A 27,480-nucleotide genomic window follows, 5' to 3' on the forward strand; every position below is an offset into this window, starting at 1 on the left:
CTCTAAAAAAATAAAAAGTACACATAAAATTCTTAGGAACATTTTTCATATTTATAAAAAAATGTGAATGGAATTTTATCTCATATTGCCAGTTTTATCTTTATTATGCTTGATTTTGTTAATTATAAATTAATTACAAGTAAAATTTCTGCATATTTTCGAAAAGAAACTTAAGTGTACATGTATATTTACGTATACTTATATATATATATATATATACTTACATATATACATATGTACATATGTGCTACATGTATATGTATTAAAGTCTATAGATGTGTCTGTTTTCTCCAGTTTCTTTAATTAACATGACTGTTTTAAGAGCGGGAAAATCAGGTGAGTAGAGAAATAATGATATAACAAAACGGTGAAATAAAGCTATAAAAGGGTGCACACAAAATGACAGGAATACAAAGAAGAGCCAACCCTTGGAAAAATGTCAAGACGTTGAAAAGGTGCAACGTACATTTGCGGTCCTCATTCGACCTAAGTAAAAGTGTTGAACACAAATTTGTTTCATTTGCACTGAACTTACTATGCGTAAGTAAGAAATATGAATTGATATTTATATCTTACGGTCAATATATATATATATTTGAGTTAAAAGATTTTACGGATAATAATATTTATATAAATGAAAAATATGACACAGAAAAATGTTATGTTTTTAGAAATTTTAATAAAAAGGAAATAGGAAAAAGTAACTGCGGTTTTACAAATATGAATAAAATAAGATACGTTTACGAAGAAATTAAAAAAGACTTACAATTAAAAAAGTTGAATGTTCCAATTCCTTGTTTAATTCTTTCACCCCATATGTACTCTAAAGGATATGTTAATATAAAATGTGAAGAAAAAGAAAATTTCGATAAAAGTATATTAATATCTGCTGGATGGTCAGAAGATACGAATATATATTATGTTGAAAAATTTGTTGAATGTATAAATATTAAAAAAAAGCTAAAGCATATATTAGAAAAAAAGCTTTATGATTGTAAAAGATATGAAGAAATTATGACTCGTGAGCTGTATTATCCATATTTTCCTTATAACCCTAATTTTCATAGTTTTCTTAATGACCCATACTGTTTTTTAAAAAAGTTGAAAATAGATGAAAACAATTTTATTTTAAATTTAATATATAATAATGAATATACGGAAAACTACTCGAATGAATTCCTTGATATGTTTGAGTTATCGAAAAGTGTTACTAATTTTGACTACATGAAAAATAAGGTCAAAGAAAAGAGAAGAATTCTCTTGCACAAATTAGAAATGGAAAAAACAAAAAAATCAAAAAAAATAAAAAATAAAATATTAATAGCTAGTAATCGAAATGTACATGCAAATTCAAGGAATGACGTGAAATATCCCTTTGTACAAATGAAAAACAAAAATGTATCTAAAAAAATTGTCAATAAAAAATGGAGGCGTGAAAAAGGAGTATTAACGAATGATGTTCATAAAAAAGGTCTATACAGAATTAAATGCAAATGTATGTTGAAATGTCCAAAGGATAGAAGCTATAATGTATTTAATAGCAAAATAGATAAAAATATACGCAATAAGACCAAAAGAGGTAAATTTAAGATTGCAGATATGTATAGCAGTTTTGAAAGCACACAAGAGGAAGAGGAAGAAGGAAATGAAGGAGCAGGAGAGGAAAAAGGACAACGCCAAAAAGAGAACAGTCATTTGAGAGAAAGAACAAATAGGAAAAATTTTAAAAAACATTATTATAACTACTTCTTAGATGATGATACAAGAGGGGAAATTGAAGAAATTAATTTTTATAAAAAAATGTTTAATAATGTTTACATAGGGTATAATTTAAGAAATAACGTAGAGTTAAATGAACAGAATGATTATATAAATTCTTTTAGACAGGATAATCAATTTGTTAACAGTTATATTAAGTCATCAAGTGATGATGAAAATGATAGTCTTACAAATTGTAAGTCGAAATTACGTAAACATAAAAATGAAAGAAAGGGGATAAAACTTGGTGAGCATAAAGAGGCACATACATTTTTGGTAATGAAAAAAAGGAGGAAATGTAAGAAGCACAAGCAAGAGGAAAAAGAAGAAGAGCAGCAGGCGGAGGGGGAGCAGACAGAGAAGAAGAAGGAGAAAAAGAAGGTGCAGCGGAACAAACCCAGGAAGAGAGAAAAACGAAATACAAAAGTAAATAGAACCATGCGTGACGATAGCAGTAGCCCCCTTACATATAACATTACTTCCGGTAGGAATAAAAATTTTAATATCCCCTCAGAGAAGTACAAAATAAATATAAAAAAATATAAAGGTGATGATAGGAATATTAAATTAGAATATTTAAATGAAAATATTAAGAAATATATGTTATATATAGATCGATTAAATACTTTAAAAGAAGAAAGAAAAAAATTTGTTAATTTTTGCAAGTTATATATAAAACATAAGTATTATGAAGAATACAGTAAAAAGCTGGAAGCTTTTTTAGATCCGTCCACTAAAATAAAATATAACCGTATATGGAAACAATTTAATATATTTACTTTCAATTTATTTAATGTTGATCATAACGATAAAATATTAAAATATAATCATATATACCTACAATCAGACATTGTATTTAACAACAAAATGTATGCTAAATCAGATACTTCTACGTGGGCCATTTCTTTTAATTTTACAAGAAATTTACTAGCTATTGGATCGAATACACATAACATAAATATATATAATTTGAACAATTTTTATTATTTTAGGAAAAGGTATGACTATGATGAAGCATATAATTTTTTTAAAAATATGTTTGTGTATAATAAATTTAAAGTAAGTAATTTGTTTCCGCGTGATGATAAAGATCGATTTTATTTTAATAGTAGTGATGATGAAAAAGAAAGCTTTTTGATTAAAAAAAGAGAAAAGAGAAAAAAAAAAAATAATAAAATAGAAACAAAAAACAAAAAATACAAACATAACAATGAAAACAAAGAACATTTTTTGCGCCAGTTCAACAATGATATGAAATATTCTGAACAGGTCATATATTTAAATCTTTATGAAGGAAAAAAATTTGAAAATAATTCAAATGATGTAGAAAATATTCGTGACTCAAATACGCAAAATCAGTTATCGTATAATATTTTACAAAATGATAAGAAGTATAAGAAGAAAAAAAGAAAAAAAGGAGGATTAAGTAGATCGAGTGAAAATTTATGGGACAGTGATATTAATGCATGCGTGTGTAATTATTTATCGGATCTTATGGATGAGCGAGGGGGGGGAAAAAAGAAAAGAAAAGATACAAATAGGAAAAATAATATTAATAATAATAATAATAATAATAATAATGGAAATAATTACGACCTTTTGGACAATAACTTTCCCTTCGAAAGAAAAGAAGAAAAGGGTTTCAATTATCATTTACAGAATGATGATATATACGAAAATTACGAAAGAAAAGAAAGTGCAGAAGTAAAAGGAGACCAGCGTGCAGTATCACCTTTCTCATTTGATTGTTATGATTTTCCTTGTGCTAATGAAGTTAAAGCAGTGAAAGCGGTTAACGCGGTAACAAATGACAAGGACCTGAATTGCTCATTACATGAAGACTATATACATATTTGCAGAAAGTTAAAGATTAAATATTTTAATGACGAGCTGGAATTAGAAAATGACCAAAAATACGGAAAAAACAATACTGGAAAGAATACCGGCACATTGCATGACAGCAGAGTTGGTGATAATTCGGAAAAGAAAAGTTCATATTTTACAATGTCAAATATGTCTTACAAAAAATATGACGAATCGCACGTAAATAAAATGATAAGGAACATTCTTAAAAAGAAGAGCAAAATTCCGATCGATTTAACCCTCTTTTTTACTAGTAGAAAAGAAAATTTGAAAAATATTCTACTAACCATATCTTATAATTTTCCAAGTGACTCAATTCATATATTCTTAAAAGAAGCATGTATGGCAAAAAATATTTATACGAAGAAATTGAATGCGCCTGATAATATTTCATTGATTATAAATAAAATGAAAAGGGTATATTTAAAAAGATATGGTTCAAATGAATATTTTAATATAAAGTTGTTCAGTCGTGATGCACTAGTAGTTAATAATAAGAATTTTTTAAAAAATTGGTATTTGAAATATTTATGTAAAAATTTTTTTTATTTAAATGATAATGAAGGTTCATTGCAAAGTAGAACTGGAAGAGAAGAAAAAATGATAAAACGGGGAAATTTGTCGATGGAGGAAATGAAGTATATGCTAATCTCAAATGAAGACGGAATAAATAAAGAGGATAAAGCTAGTAAATACCTTAAAAAAAAAAAAGGAAGAGATGTTTATAAGAAAAACGAAATGGTGTATAATGAAAAGATTAAATTAATTAATTCGAATTTATACCTGCATAACAAGAGTAGTGGTGAAGAATCATTTAATAATGAGGATAAAAGTAGAATATATTGCTCAAAAAAAAGGTATAATTTGTTGGAAATAGAAAAAAGATATTATATATTACTTCCGTCCTATAAAGTGCACCATAATATATATAATAATGTGCCTCTGTACAATAATTTCTCAGAGTGCAAAAAAAAAATAATATGTCTTACGTACATGTACAGTTACAAAAGAGCTAATATGATACTAAAAAGTATAAGTAAAAAATTTCGAAAGTTTATTAAAGACAGACATAATTTTACTTTTTTCAATACACCCCAACTGTTCTCAAATGAACAATCTATTTATATAATTCTAGACAAAAAGAGAAGTAAAGAAAACAAAAAGTATCATTATGAGAACACTTCTTCCAAATATATTAATGAATTAAAAAATGTAATAAAATATATACAAAGCCACACAACACCAGGCTTATTATATTTAAAAAATCAGAATGGTTATAATAAAAGAGAACAAACAGAGGAAGAAAAAAAAAAAAAAAAAATACTAATCATATGTGAATTGCGAGATCATAATAATAACATGTTAGATACCATACATTTAACAAATGCAACAGCAGAGGAATGCTCAGATACCTTATCTGATAGCCCATCAGGCCAATTAGGAGAAGAGAACTGTGTTTATTATTCTTTTCTATATGATAAGGCTGAAATAAATAACGAGAAAAGGAAAAAAAGAAAGAAAGGTTTAATGAGTAATAATATGAACAGTTCAGATAAACAAAAACGAAAAAAGAAAAAGAAAAGAAAAAAAACTTTAGAAAGTATCATTGCAAATAAAACGCATATGAGTGGAATAATAAAACATACTATTGAGATGGAGGTAAATAAATTAAATGAAAACTATTCAAACTTCATTAGTCAAGAAAGGAAAAGGAAACAAAAAATAAAGAGTATAATATTGAATTATAATTCTTCATTAAATTCGAAGGAAGAATCAGATAATAGTGATTCATCTGAACGATCTGAAGAAAAAGAACAACTTAATAACAGCGTGGATTACAGAGCCTTTCATTCGTCTTCCATAAATAATACAAGTATCCAAAATACAAGTCATTTAAATAGAATTATTAACGAAAATTTATTGCATACGCGTAACCGAGTTATAAGAAATGGGTATAATTCTGATGTTTCAAATAGTGGTCGTCTTCTTGTTCGAGCATTAAATAATTTTAGAATGTTGAGAAATAATTTCTTAAATAATATACGAAATAATGTTAGACCTAATCGCGCTCGTGATAATGTTACGGATGATATTATAAATGAGAGCACCCATCGGTTTATAAGTACGATGGTGGACGCTACCCAAAATCTTTTAAACATTAACAGCTCTCTGAGCACTTACAATATAAGGGCTCCAAATAGTGTTAATGATCGTGATAATGTTTCCAGTGCTGCGGAAGTTTCTAACATTCCTGATACGTCAAACGCGCTAGATGCTTCTAACATTCCTGATGCGTCAAATGCCTATAATGCCTCTAACATGACTAGTGTTAGTTTAACGAATCTTCCGAATATTAGATTAAGCAATATTCTTAGTTCTCGTTTAAGTAATCTTCCAAGTGTTAATTTAGATAATATACTCAATGCCGCTTCGAGAAATGATCGTAATGGTTCTGGAAGAAATGATACTAATATAGAGATGGATGTCTATTTAGATTACATGAATCCTTCTCATAGCAATTATTATGCAAATTTAAGAACTCCCATTTCAAGAAGTTCAAATTTGAGATCTCCTAACTCGGAAATATTAAATTTGAGAGGGTTCAATATGGGTAGTTTAAATGCGAGATCACTCAACTCAAATCGTTTTAGTTTAAGAACTCCTAATAATGTAAATTCAAATTTTAGAAATTCAAATGTTCATAACATAAATTTGAGGAACTCAAATGTTCGAAGTATAAATTTGAGAAATTCAAATGTTCGAAGTATAAATTTAAGAACTCCATCTATTCATAATAATTTATATTCTAATAGAATATTAAATAACATTTTAAGACTTAGCTTAAATGGAAGAGAATCAAATGCAGATATATTGGGGATTGCGATAAATGCGAATAATCTTGATAATATAAACACGAGCACAAATGTAGTTGCAAATGTTGTAAATAATAACAGCAATAGTAGTAATAATAATGGGGGTAATAATAATGAAATTAACAATAATGAAATTAGTAATAATGATATTAGTAATAATGATATTAGTAATAATGATATTAGTAATAATGATATCAGTAATAATGATATTAGTAATAATGATATTAGTAATAATGATATTAGTAATAATGATATTAGTAATAATGATATTAGTAATAATGATATCAGTAATAATGATATCAGTAATAATGATATTAGTAATAATGATATTAGTAATAATGATATTAGTAATAATGATATTAGTAATAATGATATCAGTAATAATGATATCAGTAATAATGATATTAGTAATAATGATATTAGTAATAATGATATTAGTAATAATGATATTAGTTATAATGACAGTAGCAATAACGATAGTAGCCATAACAGCAACAGTAGCAGTAACGTGCAAAATGCATTCGAATTTCGCAGCGATAACGATTTTATGTTTTTGAACATTATATATAACAATACATTAAATACAGGAGTTACAAATAGGAATACGTCCTCTACATCTGTAGACACACACAATATGCCAGCTGATGGAAATGTTATGAATAGTAGAGAATTGTATGTAGCTGGTTTGCTTCAAGAATTTAATATAAACAGAAATTTGAATAACAATCTGTTTAATGGAACATTTAGAAACGGACCTGTATTGTATATAGACAACATAAAAAATGAGAACAAATTAGAGAGTTTAAAATGCAAAGAAAGGGAAGAAGTCAAAAGGAGAAATCAGAATAAACTTTTTTATGAAATTCCATTTAGTTTGAAACTTGCTTGTGAAAACAAGAAATATGATGCAACAGTAAGGTATATATACACCTTGTCAAAGAGCGCAGATGATATATTATTAAGTTGTATCAATAATTCAGAAGTGCTTTACGATTTTGTTATCATATGCGAGGGTTTATATACGGAAAATGAAGAATACCTCGTTGATAAGGCACAAGAGGAAGAATTTGAAAAAAATGGGATAATGTATGAAAAGTGTAGAGAAGAGGAGGAAGTAGAGGAAGCGGAAGAAGTGGAATATGCACAGGAAACGCGGAAAATTGCACAACACGAGGAAAATAAAATAAAAAATGAAAATTCATTTATGGGAGGAAGTGAGTTTAAAGGGCCTCTTTCTCGTAGTTCGGAATCCATAAGATCTGCTATCACTCCGTTTGAAAAACCATCTTTTCCGAATTATGAAAATAACTACATAAGTAATAGTGATCTCAGCAATGTGTATGAAGGGACTGAATTGAGTTATAATAGTGCGAGTTACAAATACATGCAAAATTGTTATCTGATAAAGAAAAAAGTAGACACAATTAATCCGTTTTTAGATAATGGTGAGAACACAATAAATTTAAAAAATACTTTCTCAAACTTAAGTGTAGACGTGTTAGAATTGTCTGATGAATCTTACTATTCCTGTTCAAGTAATACAAACTCTGATTTTAATGAAATAATAAAATCTGCTGATGAATGTTCTGAATGTGAATATTCAAATCTTTGCTTAGAAGAAAGTAATATAATAAATTTTACTTCAGCGTATCAATTTTTGAAAAAGGAACATTCAATTTTATATGCCAACAATTGTAATGTTTGCATAGAAAAGAATAAAGAGGGACCGATAACAAAATATTGTTTGAAAAGAGAATTTTTGAAGGAAAGGAAAAAAAAATTTAATGGTAACACGAATATTGTAACATTACGTATAAATGATTTTCAGCCTGATCCCATTTATCATAGTGCGAATGAATATTCTAATGATAAGGAGGAGGGCATATTTTTATCTCCAAATGGAACAAATAAAGGATTAAATAGAAGAGGGAGAAAGAACAACAACGAAAATGACAATACTGTTATAAAGTCGAAGTGGTTACAAAAAGTGCTATTACAGGAAAATTGGTACGAATATAACGAGGGGGAAGATGAGGTAATGGGGAAGGAAAGAGAGAAGTTAAAGGAGAACGTGAAAGAGAGCGTAAAGGAGAAGGTGAAGACACAGCAGAAAGAAGAAGACAAAGGACAACTGGAGATAAATGACTACAATTCCAAACATGCTGATCGGCCTATGAAACGCGTGAATTCGTTAGAAGTAGATGAAAAAGGTATGTTGAATAATGATAATAATACATCTAACCAACTCCCTCGCGATAATGACTTAACAAGGAACAATTATACCGCTTTAAAAGAAGATACAGAGTTCGAAAAAACTTCAAATTTTAGTGAAAGGAAAATAAAAAAATATTACAACCAAAATATTAGCTCATTTATACATTATAAGGCAAAAGAAGTAAGAAATTATTTTTACGATGAGAAATATGTTAAGTACTTTCCATATGATGATAGTAATAATATTAATAATATGAATAAACGTAATCTTTTGAAAAAAAGTTTTCTGAATAAATTAAGAAGTAGTCCAGCGTATTCATTAAAACAGTTATTAAATGAAATTTTCTGGACATTTTCTAATGTTACTTTTTATACAGCCGATTGGTATGATATACTGTACAAACTATTTTTTGAATCATCTTCACGATTTTACGAAATAGTTATAAAACATCATGAACATAATATACCTTGTGTCAAATTTTCTCCAGATGATAATTTTCTGTTATCATGTTCAGTTGATAAAAGTCTAGTCCTATGGAATCCATTCAATGTCAAAAATTATGATCTAGACAGAAGCTTCAACATATACGATTACATCTTCCCCCCAAATGTGAGAAGGAAAGATAATCCCCGGTGCATCTCCAGAGGAAGCAGCAACGTTAGGAGTAGGAATAACATTAGAAATGAGAATAATTACTTCTCAACGAGCAGCTGCCACCTGAGGGGTTGCTTACCGAGGGGAAGAATCAAAACGTACTGCTTGAGAAGGAAAACCATTTTTGAAAAACCTTTCCATGAGACGAAAATGTACAAAGAAAATATTGAAAAGGAGCTAATGAAAAAGGAAAAAAAGAACAATATTGTATGTAAACAGAAATTAAAATCAATGGGTTGGAGTGGTGATTTTATTGTAAAAAAATATATTAGCGATTTTGATATATTGGTTGAACTTTTTGAGAATCAGACATTTTATTTGGGTGCAAAATTTAATTATTCAAGTTACTTTTCATTTAGTAATATCGATTTTAACAATTTTTTACCCCTTTTTGAAAAGTATTCGTTGTTTCAATTATTTAGGTGTACCTTTCTTAATAGTATTAATAAAAATAAGGCAGTTAATTTGAATAATCTTACATCATACTTGTATAAAATGAACTTGAAAAAAGCAGAATGTGTAGAAGAGAGTACTATAAAAAGCGTATTAGATATATTAACAGGGAATAATTGCTCCGATACATGCTATTCGAAAGAAAAGATAAAAAGAATATACTCAGCTATGAAATATGTTTCCAGAAATTTGCTAAAACCTTATCTTTTAATTTATCCTTTGCATGATGGTAATTGTTATGAAATGGAAAAGATAAAATTGAAGGAAGAAAATTTTACTACATATTCTTGTATCTTAACTGACTATGAATTTGATTTTTCCAGTAACGATGAACAGGCTTTGAAAAATTTTAATGATGAAGAAAAATCGTACAAAAAAAATTCATTATCTCATATGATAAGTTACAAAACAGGGCAAGTAGAAAAACCGCGTTTTACTTTTTCTTCTTACAAAAATTTTGAAAACAGTAATATATCATATAATCAAGCATACCCCATGCATAATGAAGCAAAAAGAAAGACAAATCGATTGTACAACAAATTAGACTCGGATGAATCAGATGATGATTATATAAAAAGAAATAAATATGAAAATTCACTATTTTATAAATATGCCCGAAAGATAAGAAATGACTTTAGTTCAAATTTTTCATCAAGAATAGGAAAAAATTATGATGAGGTGAGAAAATGGATTCCAATTTTTCAAAAACTTATAAATCAGTATGCAGATATGAAATATTGCAAAGATATATATAATCATATAAAGAGGAAGATATTAATTAACCATATAAATAAATATGAGGCCACGAAGCCAGATCTTTATTTCAATTTTCACATAACTAGGAATTATCAAGAGTCCAAAATATTAAATGAAATTTTATTAAATTATTCCGTTTATTTTAGTGGGAAAGACAGAACAATCAGTGGTGTGGCTGCTTGTGATCGGAGTAATGGTGGTATTAGCAATTGTATTATGGTTCATGGTAACATGCATAGGGTTAGTAAACATTTCAAATCCTACTTAAAGCTGATAAAAAAGAAAAGATTGTTAAGCAATTTGAGAAGCAGTTGTTGGAAAGGGAAAAAATCGATGTTTCCTACAACTAATCAGAAGGAAGAAAACAAATATAATAAGCGTATGAACAGTGCATATGATTACAATAGCAAGAATAAGAGCTTCTCAAATAGTAAAGGGTACACTATTATTATGAAAAGTAGCGTAGCAAATTTTCACAATGTTATAAATAATATTATCAGTTTGTCTCACATGAACAGAATTATTAATCATTACAAGTATTTTAAGGAGAACAACATGTTCAATAATGGCACCAGGGTGACTGGAAATTACAAAGGTAGTAGCAGCAATCATATAAGTAGTAGCAGAAATCATATAAGTAGTAGCAGAAATCATATAAGTAGTAGCAGCAATCATATAAGTAGTAGCAGAAATCATATAAGTAGTAGCAGCAATCATATAAGTAGTAGCAGAAATCATATAAGTAGTAGCAGCAATCATATAAGTAGTAGCAGAAATCATATAAGTAGTAGCAGAAATCATATAAGTAGTAGCAGAAATCATATAGATAGTAACCGTAATTATAGCTGCAATATGAGCACGAACAAAAAAAATGTGGGCGTTAAAGATAAAAGAACGAAGTACACGAAAAATGACATTCTTGAAAATTTTTTTAACGATTTTGAAGAGGAGGAAAAGACAGAATTTTATTCATCGGACTCCTTCAACTCGGATGTAAATGAAGCTCAGCAGAAAAAGTGGAAAAGGAAAGGAAAAAAGAAAGGAAGAAAGACAAAAGAGATGAAAAAATTGAAACAGTTAAAACGTAAGAAATATAGCAAATATGATCACGATAAAAAGCCCTCATTAAAGAAGAGAGACTTAAAAGAAATTTTGCTTCGGGAAAATAAATATTATAATATATGCTTTTTGAATTCTGAAAAAGAAAATTATAAAATTAACTATTTTCAAAATATAAATATTTTGCAAAATATGTACAAATTTTGTGGAAAAGGATTAATCATAGTTAACGTAAAATATGTAATGAAGAACAAATTGAAAAATGGAGGAGGCACATGTGCGAAGAATGGGGATTACAAGAATGATCAGTCCACAGGGGAAAAGAAAGTGCACCATAATGGTAATATGTGTAGTCAGTTGAGTAGTCAACGGAATGGACATCAGAATGGACAGCGGCATAGTATTGTATTCCAAACCGATATACACATTTGCAAGGATAAGAAGAGAATAAGTCGCACCAATAGCAACGGCAAAAAAGGCTTAAACTTTAAAAACCCAAGAACAATTATTTTTATCGTACGAGTAAATGTAGAAGAATTAAGGAATTATTTAGTTAGAAAATTAATTTTTGAAGAAAAATATATTAATAACAACTTTTATATTAATAGAAAGGTTGCAAAAATATTTTATTTAGTTACGTTAAAAAATTGTGAATTACTACATAAGGATGACAGTAGTAGTACCTATGAAACGAAAATTGATGAACAGAAAAAAAAATTATTAAATTCTTATATGTCAAAGGAAGAATATTCTTTCTATATGCATTTAACGCACAATTTATTTAAAAAAAAAAATAATCAAAAGTTTGTACTAACCCGAAAGGAAATATATGAAGATATAATTAAAATAAGAAATTATATTCTTAACCCAAAAAGGATAGAAATAACACCTAGTATACTGGAAGAATTTACTTTACCTAATTACAATGGTGAACATTTGAACATCTCGAATATTACATATGAGAGTTCAACATTTAAATTATTTTTCTTATTACTACCCAAATATGAACAAAATGTACTAATGGTAAATATATCTACTTTAAGATATCTGTATTCGCATATGTGTAATGGGGAAGAAAGGAAAGGCAAAAAAAGAAAAGGGAAAAAGTTATGTTGTTGCGTAAATAAAAATAAAGATGTTTTTTACCCAGTAGTTAATAAAGCAGAAAAGAAACAACTGAATGAATACTTAATATTATCAGCAGATAAACGTAAATTGTATTTACTGAAAGTTAAGTTTACAAAAATAACGAAAAACTTCTTTACAACTAAATTTATTCCCATATCTATTCAATCTTTGCCCAAAGAACATAAATTGCCATCAGCTTTTAAATCATCACGAGTTAGTTTCTTAAAAATTATTTATGAAAAATCTTGTGTACTGCTGGCAAATCAGTATAGTAATACCATATTCATTTATGTTGTAAACAAGTGTGTTTACACAAATTCGTACTTTCTCATACCTTACTTCTCTCTACCCTTGTTCACCGAACGCATAGGAAAAGAACTCATACCGGTAAGGAATTAACAAAAACTTAAGATAACTAACGTGAAAAAGGGAGCGTTTCAGTCCACGCGAGCATGCACATACACGTGTATACGTACATGCGTACATATTTATATATATGTATATATATGTACGACTGTTCGCTGACGTGAAAATGGTTGCACATGCTTATGATTACATATATATACGGGATTGCCGAATATATTTGTATAGATCCACTTTACGAGTAGATCCCTGCCCCCAGTAGCTACACATCTTTAAATGCTTGTATATACCTTGAATGTACTTGTATATACAAGACCACCTGTATATAAATAAATGTACACATGAACAGAGGGGGGAAACGTACAGTTATTTATTTTTTAAACAAAATAAAATGTTCTCATAAAATATATGATGTTGTGAGGATCATTTTTGTTCATTTACAATTGTATGGATGTTAACATATTCTACTTCATTGTAATTTTTGTTTTTCTTTTTTGTAGGGCTTCAACAAAGACATTTCATGCAGTATAAAAAAACATGTAGTAAATAATGTAAATTATAACCTCAAAAGGTTGCCTGTTGGTAAGCCTAAAGATACTGATGATGAAAGCAATTTTTTCATTGCCGGGTTGGATATAATATACGTACGAGGAAAAAATAATAATTTTGAAATAACTGTTTTTGCAGTTCTACTCAGCAACATTACATTTTGTTATAAATTGAATTTTCATTATTATTAAAGTACGTATTCTTTATTTTTTCCCCTTTTTTTTACGTTATAAAATGAATTAAATTAAAGTTCCTGCTAATTAATCTTTTCTTTATTTTGTCTGAATACTTCATACATAATTTTTTTTATGCGAAAATGTAGATTAAGATTTTCGTTCATATATTGAGAGGTTTTTAACATTTACTTCTTTGTTTGTGCTTTTATTATTTTTTAATTATAAAATGTTATATCGTCTGTTAAAAGGTAAAATATGTGCGCAAATAAAATGTGCAGGAAGTTCTGCTTTTGGAAATAGACAGAACACGCTCTTTATTTGTACATGTTTTTTTAATTCATTTTATTTTATTCCTTTTATTTTTATTTTTTTTCTTCATATCCATACAAAAAAATGCGTTAAAGATGCATAAAATTAAGTGCTTAACAAAGTTGCTTACGTGTCTGTTAAAGCTTTTGTTCAGTTAATTTTTCCACCAATTTAAATCGAGTTGACAGGAAATTGCCGAAATGGTCAATTTGCAATGAAACACTTAGTGGAATTTTTTGTCCTAAAAAGTAGTGAATAATTTGCACCATCTTTTTTGTAATTATTTTATGCATACTTATTATACACATTTGATAGTAATATTTCTTAAGCACATTTGATTAATGAACTTTTTTTTTTTTTTTTTTTTTTTTTTTTTTTTTTTTAAACGCTTTATATAAACCTAAAAAATTGCATTTTCCTAAATATCTTATTATTGTGCATAAAAGTGTTATATGCATAATGTATATATATATATATATATATATATTAATGTATACCTTCATATTTTTATTTAAAATTTTTAACACAAAGGATTACAAAGAGTGGCGGTTTTCATTACCGCTAAGCATATCTGTGTTATTGTTTTAATTGATATTTAAACTTACAGGTGTAAAATAAAAAAGGGGTTAATTATTTACTATATATGATAAATAACTCAAAAATGGTATGAAAAAAAGTAAAAATTAATGTAATATTATTATTATGAAAAGATTAAAAGTGGAGCAAAAACAAAGCTAATTTATTTTAAAAGGACTGAAAAAAGGCAAACACACAAATTGCTACTAATTTACATTTTAAAAAAACGGGAAATGAGCCAAATGGATCATGTGCAATTATACATGTATACATAAGATGAATGAACAAAAAAGAAAAATGGTAAAGAACTAAAATAAAAAATTCATTATTACCTTAAAAAGGGAAGAAGTGTAAACAGTTTTGCAGTATTAGGCATTTTAAAACATTAAAATGTAATACTCTCATTTAAAAATGTATATATATACACTTCTGTATTATGGTAAAATCCCCCCCTCAAACAGTAAACACCCTGCGCATATTTGCGTTTACGTTATTTGTTTAAATGGCAAATATGCGCCGGTAGTTTTTACTTTAAAGTCCTTAAAATGATATTTTGTTTTTTAAATGTGTTTTAAGGACACATATTACTCACACGTGTGAGGGGTACAAATGGTATATACATGATATTATGTACAATTTAGCGCACTATACTGCGTATGTATTATATGTGTTCCCATAACTCTGCATTGTTTCGATACTTCACATATTTTTATTAATGTATCTTTTCTGTTATCTATATTAAGCAAATTAATACACACCCCTTTTTTTTTGCTTCATTTTTTTTTTTTTTTTTTTAATATTACCTCTACAACTAAGCATAGAGACTTCCTGAGCACAACTTATTTCCAAACTTGTCTAGTCGTTCCTTTAATTTCCCCTTTGAAGCTAAAATAAAGGCCAAAAATATTGGATTAGCTTTAAAAGGTCTTGATGTAAATTCAGGGTGAAACTGAACACCAACATAAAAATTTAAGTTTTTGATTTCACAAATTTCCATTCGAACACTGTGAATATCTTTTGCTACAAAACTTAAACCAACCGATTCTAGTAATGGCACATACTTAGGATTAATTTCAAATCTATGTCTATGTCTTTCAAATATATAGGTTGCTTCATCATATGATTTATATGTTAATGAATCTTTATCAATTATTTTGGATTGCTTAACACCTAAGCGCATAGTACCTCCTTTATTATCATCCCCTTTAAACTCGCTCATATAAATTATAACATTGTTATTATCTATTTCGTCAATACTTTTATAATAGTCTTTTATACCCATTAATTTTATCTTTTCCTGTAATACTGGGTTGAGTAACTTGTTAGGGATTTCTTCTATACATTTGTTTGTTCGCACGAAGTTACCTGCTTTTTTTGTATTTTTTCCTCCCCCATACTCATCGTCAAAAATAGATGAAACGTCATCGAACAGTGCCATGTTTTCCTCCTTGGAATGATTCTTACCATAAATGTAATGCATTGTCTTTGCGTTTACGTTATTATTCATGGTAGAAGGCTCATTTTTTTCATGCTCCGCTTTCACATTACATAAAGAAATGTTATGTTCTTCTAGTGTCAACTTGTTTTGATTTGTATTCAGTAGAGTGTTATCATCACCACTATTATCATAATTGTCATCCTGTTGAATAGGATGCGGTTCATGTTTGTGTAACTCCTCCTTTAGAATAATGCCTTCTGGGGATGTAATTCTCTCATTAACTATAAGAAAATCTTTGTTCATTTCTACTACGGAATTATGTTTTTTCCCATTATGGTTGGACAATTTTTCCATTGTCCCTTCCTCATTAGTACCTTTGGTAAATTTTCTTCTCTTTTTATGAAATTTATCTTCATCAGAATTACTACTTTGTATTTCTAGAATATCCTCAAATTCTTCTGAATTGGCATATTTATTTAAATATTGCCTAGCTACATCAATAACAGCTGTTTGCATACCTAAACAGATTCCTAAATATGGTATATTACGTAATCTACAATATTTTGAAGATAAATATTTTCCTTCAATACCCCTTGTTCCAAATCCTCCCGGAACTAATACACCATCCACTGATTTCAATGTTTCCCATGCTCGTTCATATTTGATTCTTCTTTTTTTATCATAATCTTCATCAGAGGTAGTGTCATCAACAAAAAGATGGTTCTGCATAGTGTTAACTTGTTGAAACGTATCATAAGAGTATTTCCTTGCTTTTCTTTTTAAATCTATATTTCTCTTTTTGCTCTTTTTCTTTAATGATAAATGACTACTATTGATATACTTAATAATTAGCTTAAACCCGCATTCTATACAAGCATGAACGAGGGATGATATAATAGACAAATATGTATCATTAGAAGCAGTATATTTTCCCACAATACCGATAACAACATGTTCACTTGAAGATTCATATCGGTCTGATAACTGTTTCCATGTACTAAAGGAATAAGGAGATATACTTAATTTATTTTCTAAAACAATATTTTGCAAGTTTAATTTTTTTAAAACATGCTCACTAAAATTTTGTTGTTCTAGGATTAAGGGTACTTTATATACATTTGATGTATCATGTAATGATATGACATGTTCATTTTTGACTTGTGAAAAAAGAGAAATTTTTCGAATAGCTTCTTCTGTTAATGGTTCTTCACATCTACAAAAAATAAAATCTGGTTTAAGTCCAGCTTCTCTTAATATTTTAACACTATGTTGAGTTGGCTTCGTTTTTTGTTCTCTCAAGTTTCCAATAATTGGTACATAGGACAAATGACATAAGCATACATCATCTGAATTTAAGTTATTGATTAATTGTTGTAAAGCCTCCAAATATACAGCTGATTCTATGTCACCTACTGTTCCTCCTACTTCTATTAAACAAATACATGGAATTTTATTATTATTTGAATTTATATCATACTCCTTTTTCATTTTTTTTATATTTTCATCAATAACACCTTTTATCCATTTCTGTATAACATCTGTTACATGTGGTACTACTTGAACTGTCTTACCTAAGTATTCTCCTTTTCTTTCCTTTTTAATAACTTGTTCAAATATTTTACCTGAAGTTATATTATTCTTATATGATAATTTAATATTTAAAAATCTTTCATAATTTCCTAAATCAAGATCAACTTCTCCTCCATCTTCTAATACATATACTTCTCCATGTTCATATGGTGACATGGTTCCTGCATCTATGTTCAAATAAGGATCAATTTTTATTGTAGTCAATAAAATATTTTTTGTTAATAATAATACTCCCATACTACTCATGGCTGTTCCTTTACCCAACCCGCTCATATTCCCCCCTGTCACAATGATGTACTTTGTTATTATATTTTCATCTTCTAGTGATGCCATTTCGAATACATATGCAAGCAGGGGGTGCTAGAAGTAGGCTGTACGTTCTCTCGTTTGATATATGATATTAGCGGCCGTAGAGATATTTCCGGCAATAGCGATAATAGAGACGATAACGATAATAGTGGCAGTAGAGGTAATTGTGGTAATGGTTTCAATAACGGCAATAGTATTAAAAATAGTCGCGACGACGCGTATAGAATGCCTTGTAAGGGGTGGTATTTAGGTATTTATTCCTGCTTACAAGAATATTTCCTAAATAACTGTAATTGTTTATTTTTCCATAACATTAGGTTAATTCACACGAATAAAATTTAAACTAAAAATTTTTGGCTGTAATGAAATATAATACCGGTTGTTCACATATATAATTAATTCTCTTGAACGGATACTATATAAATAAAAAGTAGTTCTTTTTTAATTAGTGCTGACAAGAAAACATACATGCATATGTACATACACGTACAAATGTACATATATACATGTATATATTCATATATATATATATATATATATATTTGAATGTTCATATATTCATATGTTCATATATACTTATGTTCATATATACTTATGTTCATATATACTTATGTTCATATATACTTATGTTTATATACATACATGAATATTCTCAATTTATTTTTGAAAATGCAGATTTCTTAAGATAAACGAAGGCAATTAAGAATTCTCGTTAGATTCTTTCCATTTTATCGTTTAATTTTAAAGCTGATAATTTGTAAGAAATTAAAATTTGAAATTTTGAAACATGTTTAATTAGGAGAAAAGGCATATACTTTATGTATATGTATGTATGTATATATATATATATATTTTTAAGAAGGAAAAAAAAAATAAAAACTGGGGGTAAACGTATACTGTAGCACATGTATTATATTATAAACCCAATATATGCACATAAAAGTTTAGTTTACTAATGTTAATATTATGTATAAATAGCTCATATGCATCTTATATATATACATACATATACAATATATACATATATATGTTTATGTATATATAGGATGTCATTTTGTAATTCCTGATAATTCGAGCCGTAATTGTACCATACTTAAAATGTATTAATTATACATACATAAATTAATATAAAATAAAAATTGACAAAGTTAACCGAATGGTCATAGGTGTGAAACTATAAAAGTGAAAAAAGATATGTACTAAAAAACGATAAGGGGTAAAATGGAAGAAAGGGAAAAATAATTAAAAGAACAAAAAGAACAAAAAATTTAAATATAACATGAAAATAATATAATTCTATCATCACGTACAAGCGTTTTTAGCACAATTCAATTTTTAACTAGCTGTGGATGAGGGATAAGAGAATATATGTGTACGATGTATGTATGTATGTATGTATAATGTAATATATATATATACATATATATATACTTCCCTCTCATTATTGCTCTTTTACTAATTAGTATACGTCTTTGTAGGTATTATTAAAATTTTGACTATTATTTTTTTTTTTTAAAATTGTTAAGCAGAAAAAAAGAACAACTGCGCCCATTTCGATTATTTTAAAAATACTTTCATAAAAATTTTTTAATTTTGCACTTTTTTTTTTATGTGCATATATTCATTATAGAAAAAAGTAAACCTCTTCTTGGAGATATAAAATACAAAGCGAAAAGATTTAAATTTCGCTCTTTTACGTTAATTTTTTTTATTTTTTCAATTAGTATTCAATATATATAAATATACATATATGTCACTGTTTTAGTGAAAAAATAAAAAAACAAAATAAACAGTTTTTTATCCTTCTTTCTTAATTTTTATATTAGCCTTTTGTATAAATCGCAAAAAGAAATTGTGTATATCAATATTTTTATAAAACGCATATATAGAAAAAAAGGCATTGATAGAAGTTTGAAGAGAAAAAAAAATAAAATAAATCAAAACAAATTAAAGCGAAGGAGTATCTCTTGTATTGTTCTTATGAGAATATCTAAATTAAAAAAAAAAAAAAGACGAGAGTATTATCTTACATTTTCTACAAATAAAGATATTGTGTGAAGAAAAATAAAGTAAAATAAAATAAAATGAAATATATAAAATAAAATTAACAACTGTTGATAAAGGAGTACATATGCTTGAATATGATCTCAAAATACGTGTTATTTATATATAAAATGTTCATTTTTTAATGCTTTTATGTATCAATATAATTCGAGTTAAATTTAGCAGAGATGGAAATTAGACCTACGTAATAATTAATAAATCGTTGTATACAATTAAGATGTTAATATGAAAAATGCATGTATTACCACAATGTATGTATGTACGTTTATTAAAGTGGTTACTTAGTGGGGATATGTACAAGGGCACAAGATGTTTTAAAACATTAAGCTCAAATTTAAGGATATTTACAGTTTACCGCACGCAATTATTATTTGAGATAATATTTAAAAAAAAAAAAAAAAAAAAAATATATCTAAAAAAGTGCAAACAGAAAAAGCAGTGAGAAAAAAGTTTAGCTTTATTCAATTCAAGTGTTGTGTTTAACGGCTTTTTTTTTTTTTTTTTTTTTAATCTAATTTTTCCTAATTCTTAAAATTAAAACCTATGCATAACTACTCTGTATGCGTACCACAACTTACTCCAAGAAATGCATCAAATGATAGACTAGTTCGTTAAACTTTTCGTGAATGACAAGATGACAGCATTCAGGCAAAATTATCATTTTCACATTTTTAACGAATTCCTTTTTTTTTTCTAAAAACTTTATGGTGTGCGCGTACGGAGTTATTTTATCCTCCCTACTGTAAAGTAGAAGAATAATTTTTGTATTCATTATAAATTTATAGAAAAATATTTTTTGAGCAAAACGCATAAAACGAAATGAAAAAAGGTTAACTTTATTATGCTTCAATGTAATTGCGTGGGTTGGGTAAAAAATATTATTTTTATGTTAATAAAAGCGCACAGTACAGTCTTATATGAGACATGCGAGTGCGGTGTAATATATATATATATATATATATGTATACATACATGCTTATATATATACATACTTGCATGCGTACTTACATAAGTATACCCGCACGGATGTACGCTTACCCGTAGATGAAAAGAACGTCAACGTTTGATTTTAACAATGCAGAATACTGCTTCTTAGAGTCTTGTATATTTAATCCAATTAGTACCTTCAGAAATGTCTCAATAAATTTTTCTTGCTATGTAATAAAAAGAAAAAAATAATAATTACAAATGAATGGAGGTTATTGTGTATTATTATAGTAGTCAGATGACTATTCCAAAAGCATGATTTTCAATCAAAAATTTTTCTTTTTTTTTTGAAGCAAACAAATATTGAAATATGCAAGCACACATATACATTTAAATATATGTATATATGTACATGTACTCTTATATTTTTCCCAATATCACAAATAAACATGTGTAGACTTGTGGTTGCATACATAATACACATAATACATATAGTACATATATATTTATATATATGGATTTACAAACAATACAACATTAATATATACAAGAAAGGACAAAATGAGGTGCTATCAAAATGTTCTAATTTTACATTTTCCTTAAGAATAGAATATCGCTTTGTTGCGTCTTCTAAATTGTTCTCAAAGTTGTAATAATCATTCTAATTTATTTAAAAAAAAAAAAAAAAAAAAAAATAGTATAAAAGAAAAAATAATATATATATTTTTACAAAAGTATATATAGCAATTTTAAATATTTTTTTATAACTTTAACTGTATCCTCCGAAATAACCGAACGGCTATATCGCTTTGCTAGTCTGAGAAAAAGGCATCTGTTATGCTTTAAGAGGAAACTACGAAAAAAATAAAAAGCATGTATATTGATTCTTGACTTTGTATGTTTATGCATATAATATATACTACGATGTTAAGAACTGGTGTTACTATATAGGGACATACACACATGTTACTGTTACAACTGTTCATGTTATATTTTATAAGCATATATTCATAGATACATTTCATGAGGAAATGAAAAAAAAAAAAAAAAAAATTACATTAAGAATCGATGTCTAGGTTTGGCCATTCCAGCAGCACTAATTAAGCAAAACTTTTTTACTTTTATTTTACTATCTACAGAAAGGTGAGCTAACAGAAAAAACAAATGAAAAAACGCCAATCAATTTTTCAGCTATTTTAAAAAGAAAAAGAAAAAATTAAACAAAGTACAAAATAGTAAAAAAAAAAAAAAAAAAAAAGTAAAGTAAAATAAAATAAAACACGACAAGGAAAAACAAAATAAGGCAAAACAAAACAACGTAATGAATTACCGGCAATAATACATCCCATGGAAAACGCAACGACAATAAAATTTTCATTTAAAACATTTTTTTTTTCTAAAACATCATATATTTGCTGTGTATATAATTTTTCAGTAAATTTATTTAGGTTCTCAAACAAGCTACTATTCCCATGGCCATAAAAGTCTGTTAAGTGTGAAAGGTATGACGTGTCATTTGCAAGGCCTTCTTAACGGCATAATGGTTATATTATTTGTGTACACAAGTATGTGTATATACATACACATATGCATATAAATATATATACAATATACACACGTACACATGTGCATAACCTAGGGACAGAAACCGATAGTTAAAACGAATGAGCGACGTAAATAATTTTTCGAATTGGTACGTGCCACCATTTAACCCATGTAAAAGAAGCACAACTACATTCTTTTTATTAACATTATTATTGGGTGAATCATTTTTCTGATTTAATGTTGGTATAGAGTAGTCTACTTCTTTATCGTCATTTATCCGTAAATTCTTTGAATAAACTATAAAAGTGTGCCCCTTACAGCACGTAATATATTCATGTGCGATAAGGTCTTGGTGACACATTTTCTATTAATTTAAAAATTGCAAGAAATTGAGTATATATATATACACGTACGCACTTATGTACCCATATATGCTTATATACTCATACACACATATATACACATGTATATACAAACATATACTCAAGTATCAGTTTGTTTCAACGATTTAAACTTATATATGTATAAAATTACATATTATTGCAAATGTAATCTAATTATGGGTGACGTATCTTCACGTTTTAAGATAAGCTATATTTATTATTTTATTTTTTTTTATTTTTTCAAACATTTTTCTCAAATTCTTTTTTAATAGCTATAAAAACGTGTCATGCATGTATATCACACATGTCTGTACATACTAATTTCATTCAAATAAATATAGCATATTTCTTTTATATTTGAGTATATCAATTTACAAAACGTGGAAGTATTTTTATTCCTCAATCAACGAGTTATCAGTAGCAGCTGATGTTTAACATTTTGTACTTTATTTTCTTAAAAATCTGCACTTAGCGAATTGACCTTTTTAACTATATACTAAAAGTAAGCAAGTTATAAAATGGAGTATAATCGATATTAAATTATTGTGAAGAAATGAAACAAAAAAAAAAAAAAAAAAAATGTGTAATGAGAAACCTGAAATATTCTTTTTTTTTTTTTTTTTTTTTTTTAAATGTCTACATTACAATATTTTCTTTCTTTGATGCATTAATTAGGAAAAGAAAATACACGTTAACACATGATAAATTTAAAACAAAATTTTATGTTTTATTTTATTATATTTATTTTAATTTTATTTGGTTTTAAAAATACTTGACACAACAAAATGATACGAATATTGTACAAAAACTATAATTTAGTTATGTCGTTCCATTCTGAATATATACTATATTAAGTAAATTGAGGGCTTTTTTATTTATGTGTTCATTTTTTGTGCAAGTTACACTTTCTTGAAAAAGCGTAAAATACGACTTTAATTTTATCACCATCTTGCAAGTTCGTAAGGAAATATTTAGAAAGCTCATTATTACTCTTTTTCCAATTTTCGTAATTCCACAAAATGCACTACCTAATTTTTTTCTTTTTTATAACTTTAAAGATATTGTGATATAAAATCAGTGAATTTGAAAAAAAGGTACCTTTTTATTTGTCATCTAGCTTTTAAATATAAAAAGGTACTGTTTAAAAAAATAAATAAAAAAAAAATATATAATTTCGGGCAATTTTTTTTGTGTCCTTTGTTTTAATCTTATTTTCTTCGTTACTTTACCTTTTTTTACCATTTCTTTCATCGCACAGTGCATATCATATATTGCCTTACTCCATGTATTGGCGAACTAGGAATAAGAAAACTCCTCATAATAAAACAAAAATAATATATATATGTGTGGTATTAAATATAATCAATTAAATTAAATAATTTGCCAAATAGAACATAAAGAGGATATAATAAATATACAATGAAATGTATAAGAGAAGGTAGCATATAAGGGATAAAACAAATATATGCAAAAATAGTTACTTCTGAATTCACTTTCAGTAAAGAAAAATAAAAAATTAAAATAAATTAGGAATTTAATCATGTAATTTTTTTTTTTTAATTTATATGTATAATGAAATATAACTAATTAACGATGAGTTACCCATAAAGAATAAATGGAAGAATAAAATAAAAGCGAGTAATAAAAATATATATAGAGCTAGAAAGAAAAAAAAAAAAAAGAAGTAACAAGATATAAAGAAGAACAGAGAAAGCAGAGTAAAGCAGAAAATTATTCGCTTTAAAATTCAAATAACAAATAAGAGAAGTACAAACTACTTATATAGAACAACATTAACAACGTAAGAAAGGGAAAGCTGGAAGAAACGGAATGTAAAGTACATATTTGTTATAAGTATACATGAAAACGTACGAAGAGACAAGTGCGGCGATCGACGAATAAATTTGCAGAATAAAACTACGTTGGGCGTAAGCAGGACGCAATAACAGTGTTAAAAAAGCAAAATAGGGTAATTTTAATTTTAATTTTAATTTTTTTTATTATTTTATTTTATTTTACTATATATTTTTTTCTGATCTACGTTTATATGCGTGTAAATGTAAAATGGATGAAGAGAACATTTTGTTCTATGAAGGAAATAATGTGAGCATGATAGAGAAGCACTATCAGAATTCTTTGGAGAAGGATATACAAGAATTAATAATTTTTTATGGAATGAAATTAATGAAAAAGAACAAAGCAAAGAACCAGTTATATAAATGGAGTCTATATGAAAATATTTTAAAGGCATCAATTGAATTAAATTTAAATGAATTTATAGATATATGTTTTAACAAGTTAAAAGAAAAATTCGGTAAAATAGATGGGAAAAAATTAAATATATTAAAAGGAATGATATGTGAATGTACAAATAAAAATGAAGAAGCATTAAATATTTATAAGAATTTTCTTAAAAAAGATCCTTGTGATATTTTGATAAGAGCAAGAATTATGAATTTAAAAAAAATAGTAGAAAAAGATATAAATAAAGTTATACAACTATTAAATGACCACTTAAAAGAGTTTCCGGTAGATATAGAATCATGGCATGAATTAGGGGAAATATATATAATAAATTGTTTATATAGTTATGCCATATTTTGTTTCGAAGAAATTTTATTACACATTCCTACGAATTTATATTATATATTAACATGTGCAGAATTACATTATACAATTAATCAATTAGAATTAAGTAGCAAGTATTTTTGCTTAGCTATTAAATTACAAAGTAATAATTTAAGAGGATTATGGGGCATTATAATTCTTAATATAACAAGATATTTAAATAGAAAACCGAAATTATTAAATGAAAATGTCGACATCATCCTAACAATACACTGTATTAATAGGTTATATAGTTTATATAGTGAAATAAAGGTAGACCTTATATACAAAAATACTATTCTTGATTATTTGAATGAGTTAAGAGACATGCTTAAGTGAATCTGTTGCAGTCAAGAGGGGGAAAAAATTTAATAAAAAAGGAAGAAAAATGAAAAGCATAATTAAACACCTTTTTATTATACTGTGCATATGACCACAAGTAATATTTCTTCGTACACATATTTGCAGTTCTGTTATTATTACCGCTTTAGTTTCTGCTGCTGTTTCTGCTGCTATTACTGCTGCTATTACTGCTGCCATTTCTGCAGCAGTCATTATTACTACAATTTTTTTTAATTTCTTTCATTGTTTATACTGGTTAGTGGCATATTTTTATTTTTCGTTTTTAACTGATGTAACCATATTTTCCTTTCATTTTGCACACACTTTATAATTTTATAACACTTTTAATAATGTATTCAAAAAAGTGTACATATTAACAGTAAATGAATTTAAGCATTTTTTATTTTTCCTATTATACTTCAATTTTACACCTGCTTTTCTTGGTTTTTCATGTACCTCTTTTTTTAAGTACTAAATTTCCAATATTGTTATTCCGTATAAGTAGAAATACCTATTTTCCTTATGAATTCTCGTTAATTTAAGCTCATTTGCTATGCTTTCTTTGGTAAAAAACAAAACAGTGCGTGCTAATTAAAATGAGAAGTCCTCTACATAAACTATTTTTCGTAAGCCATATATAGTACTCCAGAATACATAAAAATTGTGTAAACGGTTACTAACGCAAAAGGCAGAATTACGTTTAAAAGACTATATTTTTTCAAATTCTTGTACTTTTTTTTTTTTTTTTTTTATTTGTTATAGTGTTATACTGAATAAATTTGCAGATTAAACATAGGAAATTTGTTTTTATAATTTTAAAATCATTAAAAAAAAAAAGAAAATTGAATCATTATAAATATACTTTAAAAACGTTGAAATAAAAATAAAAAGAAAAGTGATATGCTATTAATGAAATATATAGAAGTGAATGCAAGAATTTAATGAAATAAAGGAACAAAGGAATATGTTATATAAAAAACGCATAATATACACAGTTTTTACTTTTTCTTTTTCTGTCTCTTTTTTTTTTTTTTTTTATTACTGTATTACATTTAATAAAAGCATAGTTAAAATTATAGAAAGATAATTTTACAAAATGAAGAAATGAAAAAAAAAATAAAAAAAAAAAAAATAAAATAAAAAAATAATTATAATAAATAATAAATATTAATTATAATAACAATAATGATAATAATAATAATAATAACAATAAAAAAAATAATAATAAAAATAATACATAATAAAAAATAGCTAGCTTAACATTAACAATTACGTTTTATGCGTATGGAACTTTTTTCTTTTTTCACTTTTTTTTCTAAGCAAGGCTATTAATTAAATTCATTCTTAATATAAGCGGTGAGAAAAATGTGTGTGCATATTTAGATACATATATATATATATATATATATATATATATATATATATATATATATATATATATATATGTATTCTTACATGTGCACACGCATTGTGCATATGTCTGCTTTATTGCAAAGAGAATGATTATTCAAAGCATGGATTAGTTCAGCAAATAATTATTTCA

The 27,480-nt window shown here is 26.7% G+C and overlaps 4 protein-coding genes across 4 annotated transcripts; 2 read left to right on the forward strand and 2 right to left on the reverse strand.

Moving 5' to 3' along the window:
- Positions 1-399: 399 nt before the first annotated feature.
- On the forward strand, positions 400-13,862 carry PmUG01_13048100 (WD repeat-containing protein, putative; the record flags this gene model as incomplete). The annotated part of the gene is made up of 2 exons (XM_029007482.1): positions 400-13,146; positions 13,623-13,862. 2 exons carry the CDS (start codon positions 400-402, stop codon positions 13,860-13,862), a joined length of 12,987 nt encoding a protein of 4,328 aa, XP_028863866.1.
- A 1,681-nt stretch (positions 13,863-15,543) lies between these two features.
- On the reverse strand, positions 15,544-18,093 carry PmUG01_13048200 (cytidine triphosphate synthetase, putative; the record flags this gene model as incomplete). Its single annotated transcript, XM_029007483.1, has 1 exon — positions 15,544-18,093. The coding sequence occupies one exon, from the start codon at positions 18,091-18,093 to the stop codon at positions 15,544-15,546; it is 2,550 nt and encodes an 849-aa protein (XP_028863867.1).
- A 2,614-nt stretch (positions 18,094-20,707) lies between these two features.
- Positions 20,708-22,966, reverse strand: PmUG01_13048300 (alpha/beta hydrolase, putative; the record flags this gene model as incomplete). Its single annotated transcript, XM_029007484.1, has 7 exons — positions 20,708-20,873; positions 21,172-21,287; positions 21,653-21,721; positions 21,829-21,913; positions 22,118-22,208; positions 22,391-22,546; positions 22,675-22,966. 7 exons carry the CDS (start codon positions 22,964-22,966, stop codon positions 20,708-20,710), a joined length of 975 nt encoding a protein of 324 aa, XP_028863868.1.
- Positions 22,967-25,052: 2,086 nt separating this feature from the next.
- On the forward strand, positions 25,053-25,934 carry EMC2 (ER membrane protein complex subunit 2, putative; the record flags this gene model as incomplete). The annotated part of the gene is made up of 1 exon (XM_029007485.1): positions 25,053-25,934. One exon carries the CDS (start codon positions 25,053-25,055, stop codon positions 25,932-25,934), a length of 882 nt encoding a protein of 293 aa, XP_028863869.1.
- Between the last annotated feature and the right edge of the window lie 1,546 nt (positions 25,935-27,480).

The sequence above is a fragment of the Plasmodium malariae genome, assembly GCF_900090045.1.
Source record: "Plasmodium malariae genome assembly, chromosome: 13".
NCBI lineage: Eukaryota > Apicomplexa > Aconoidasida > Haemosporida > Plasmodiidae > Plasmodium > Plasmodium malariae.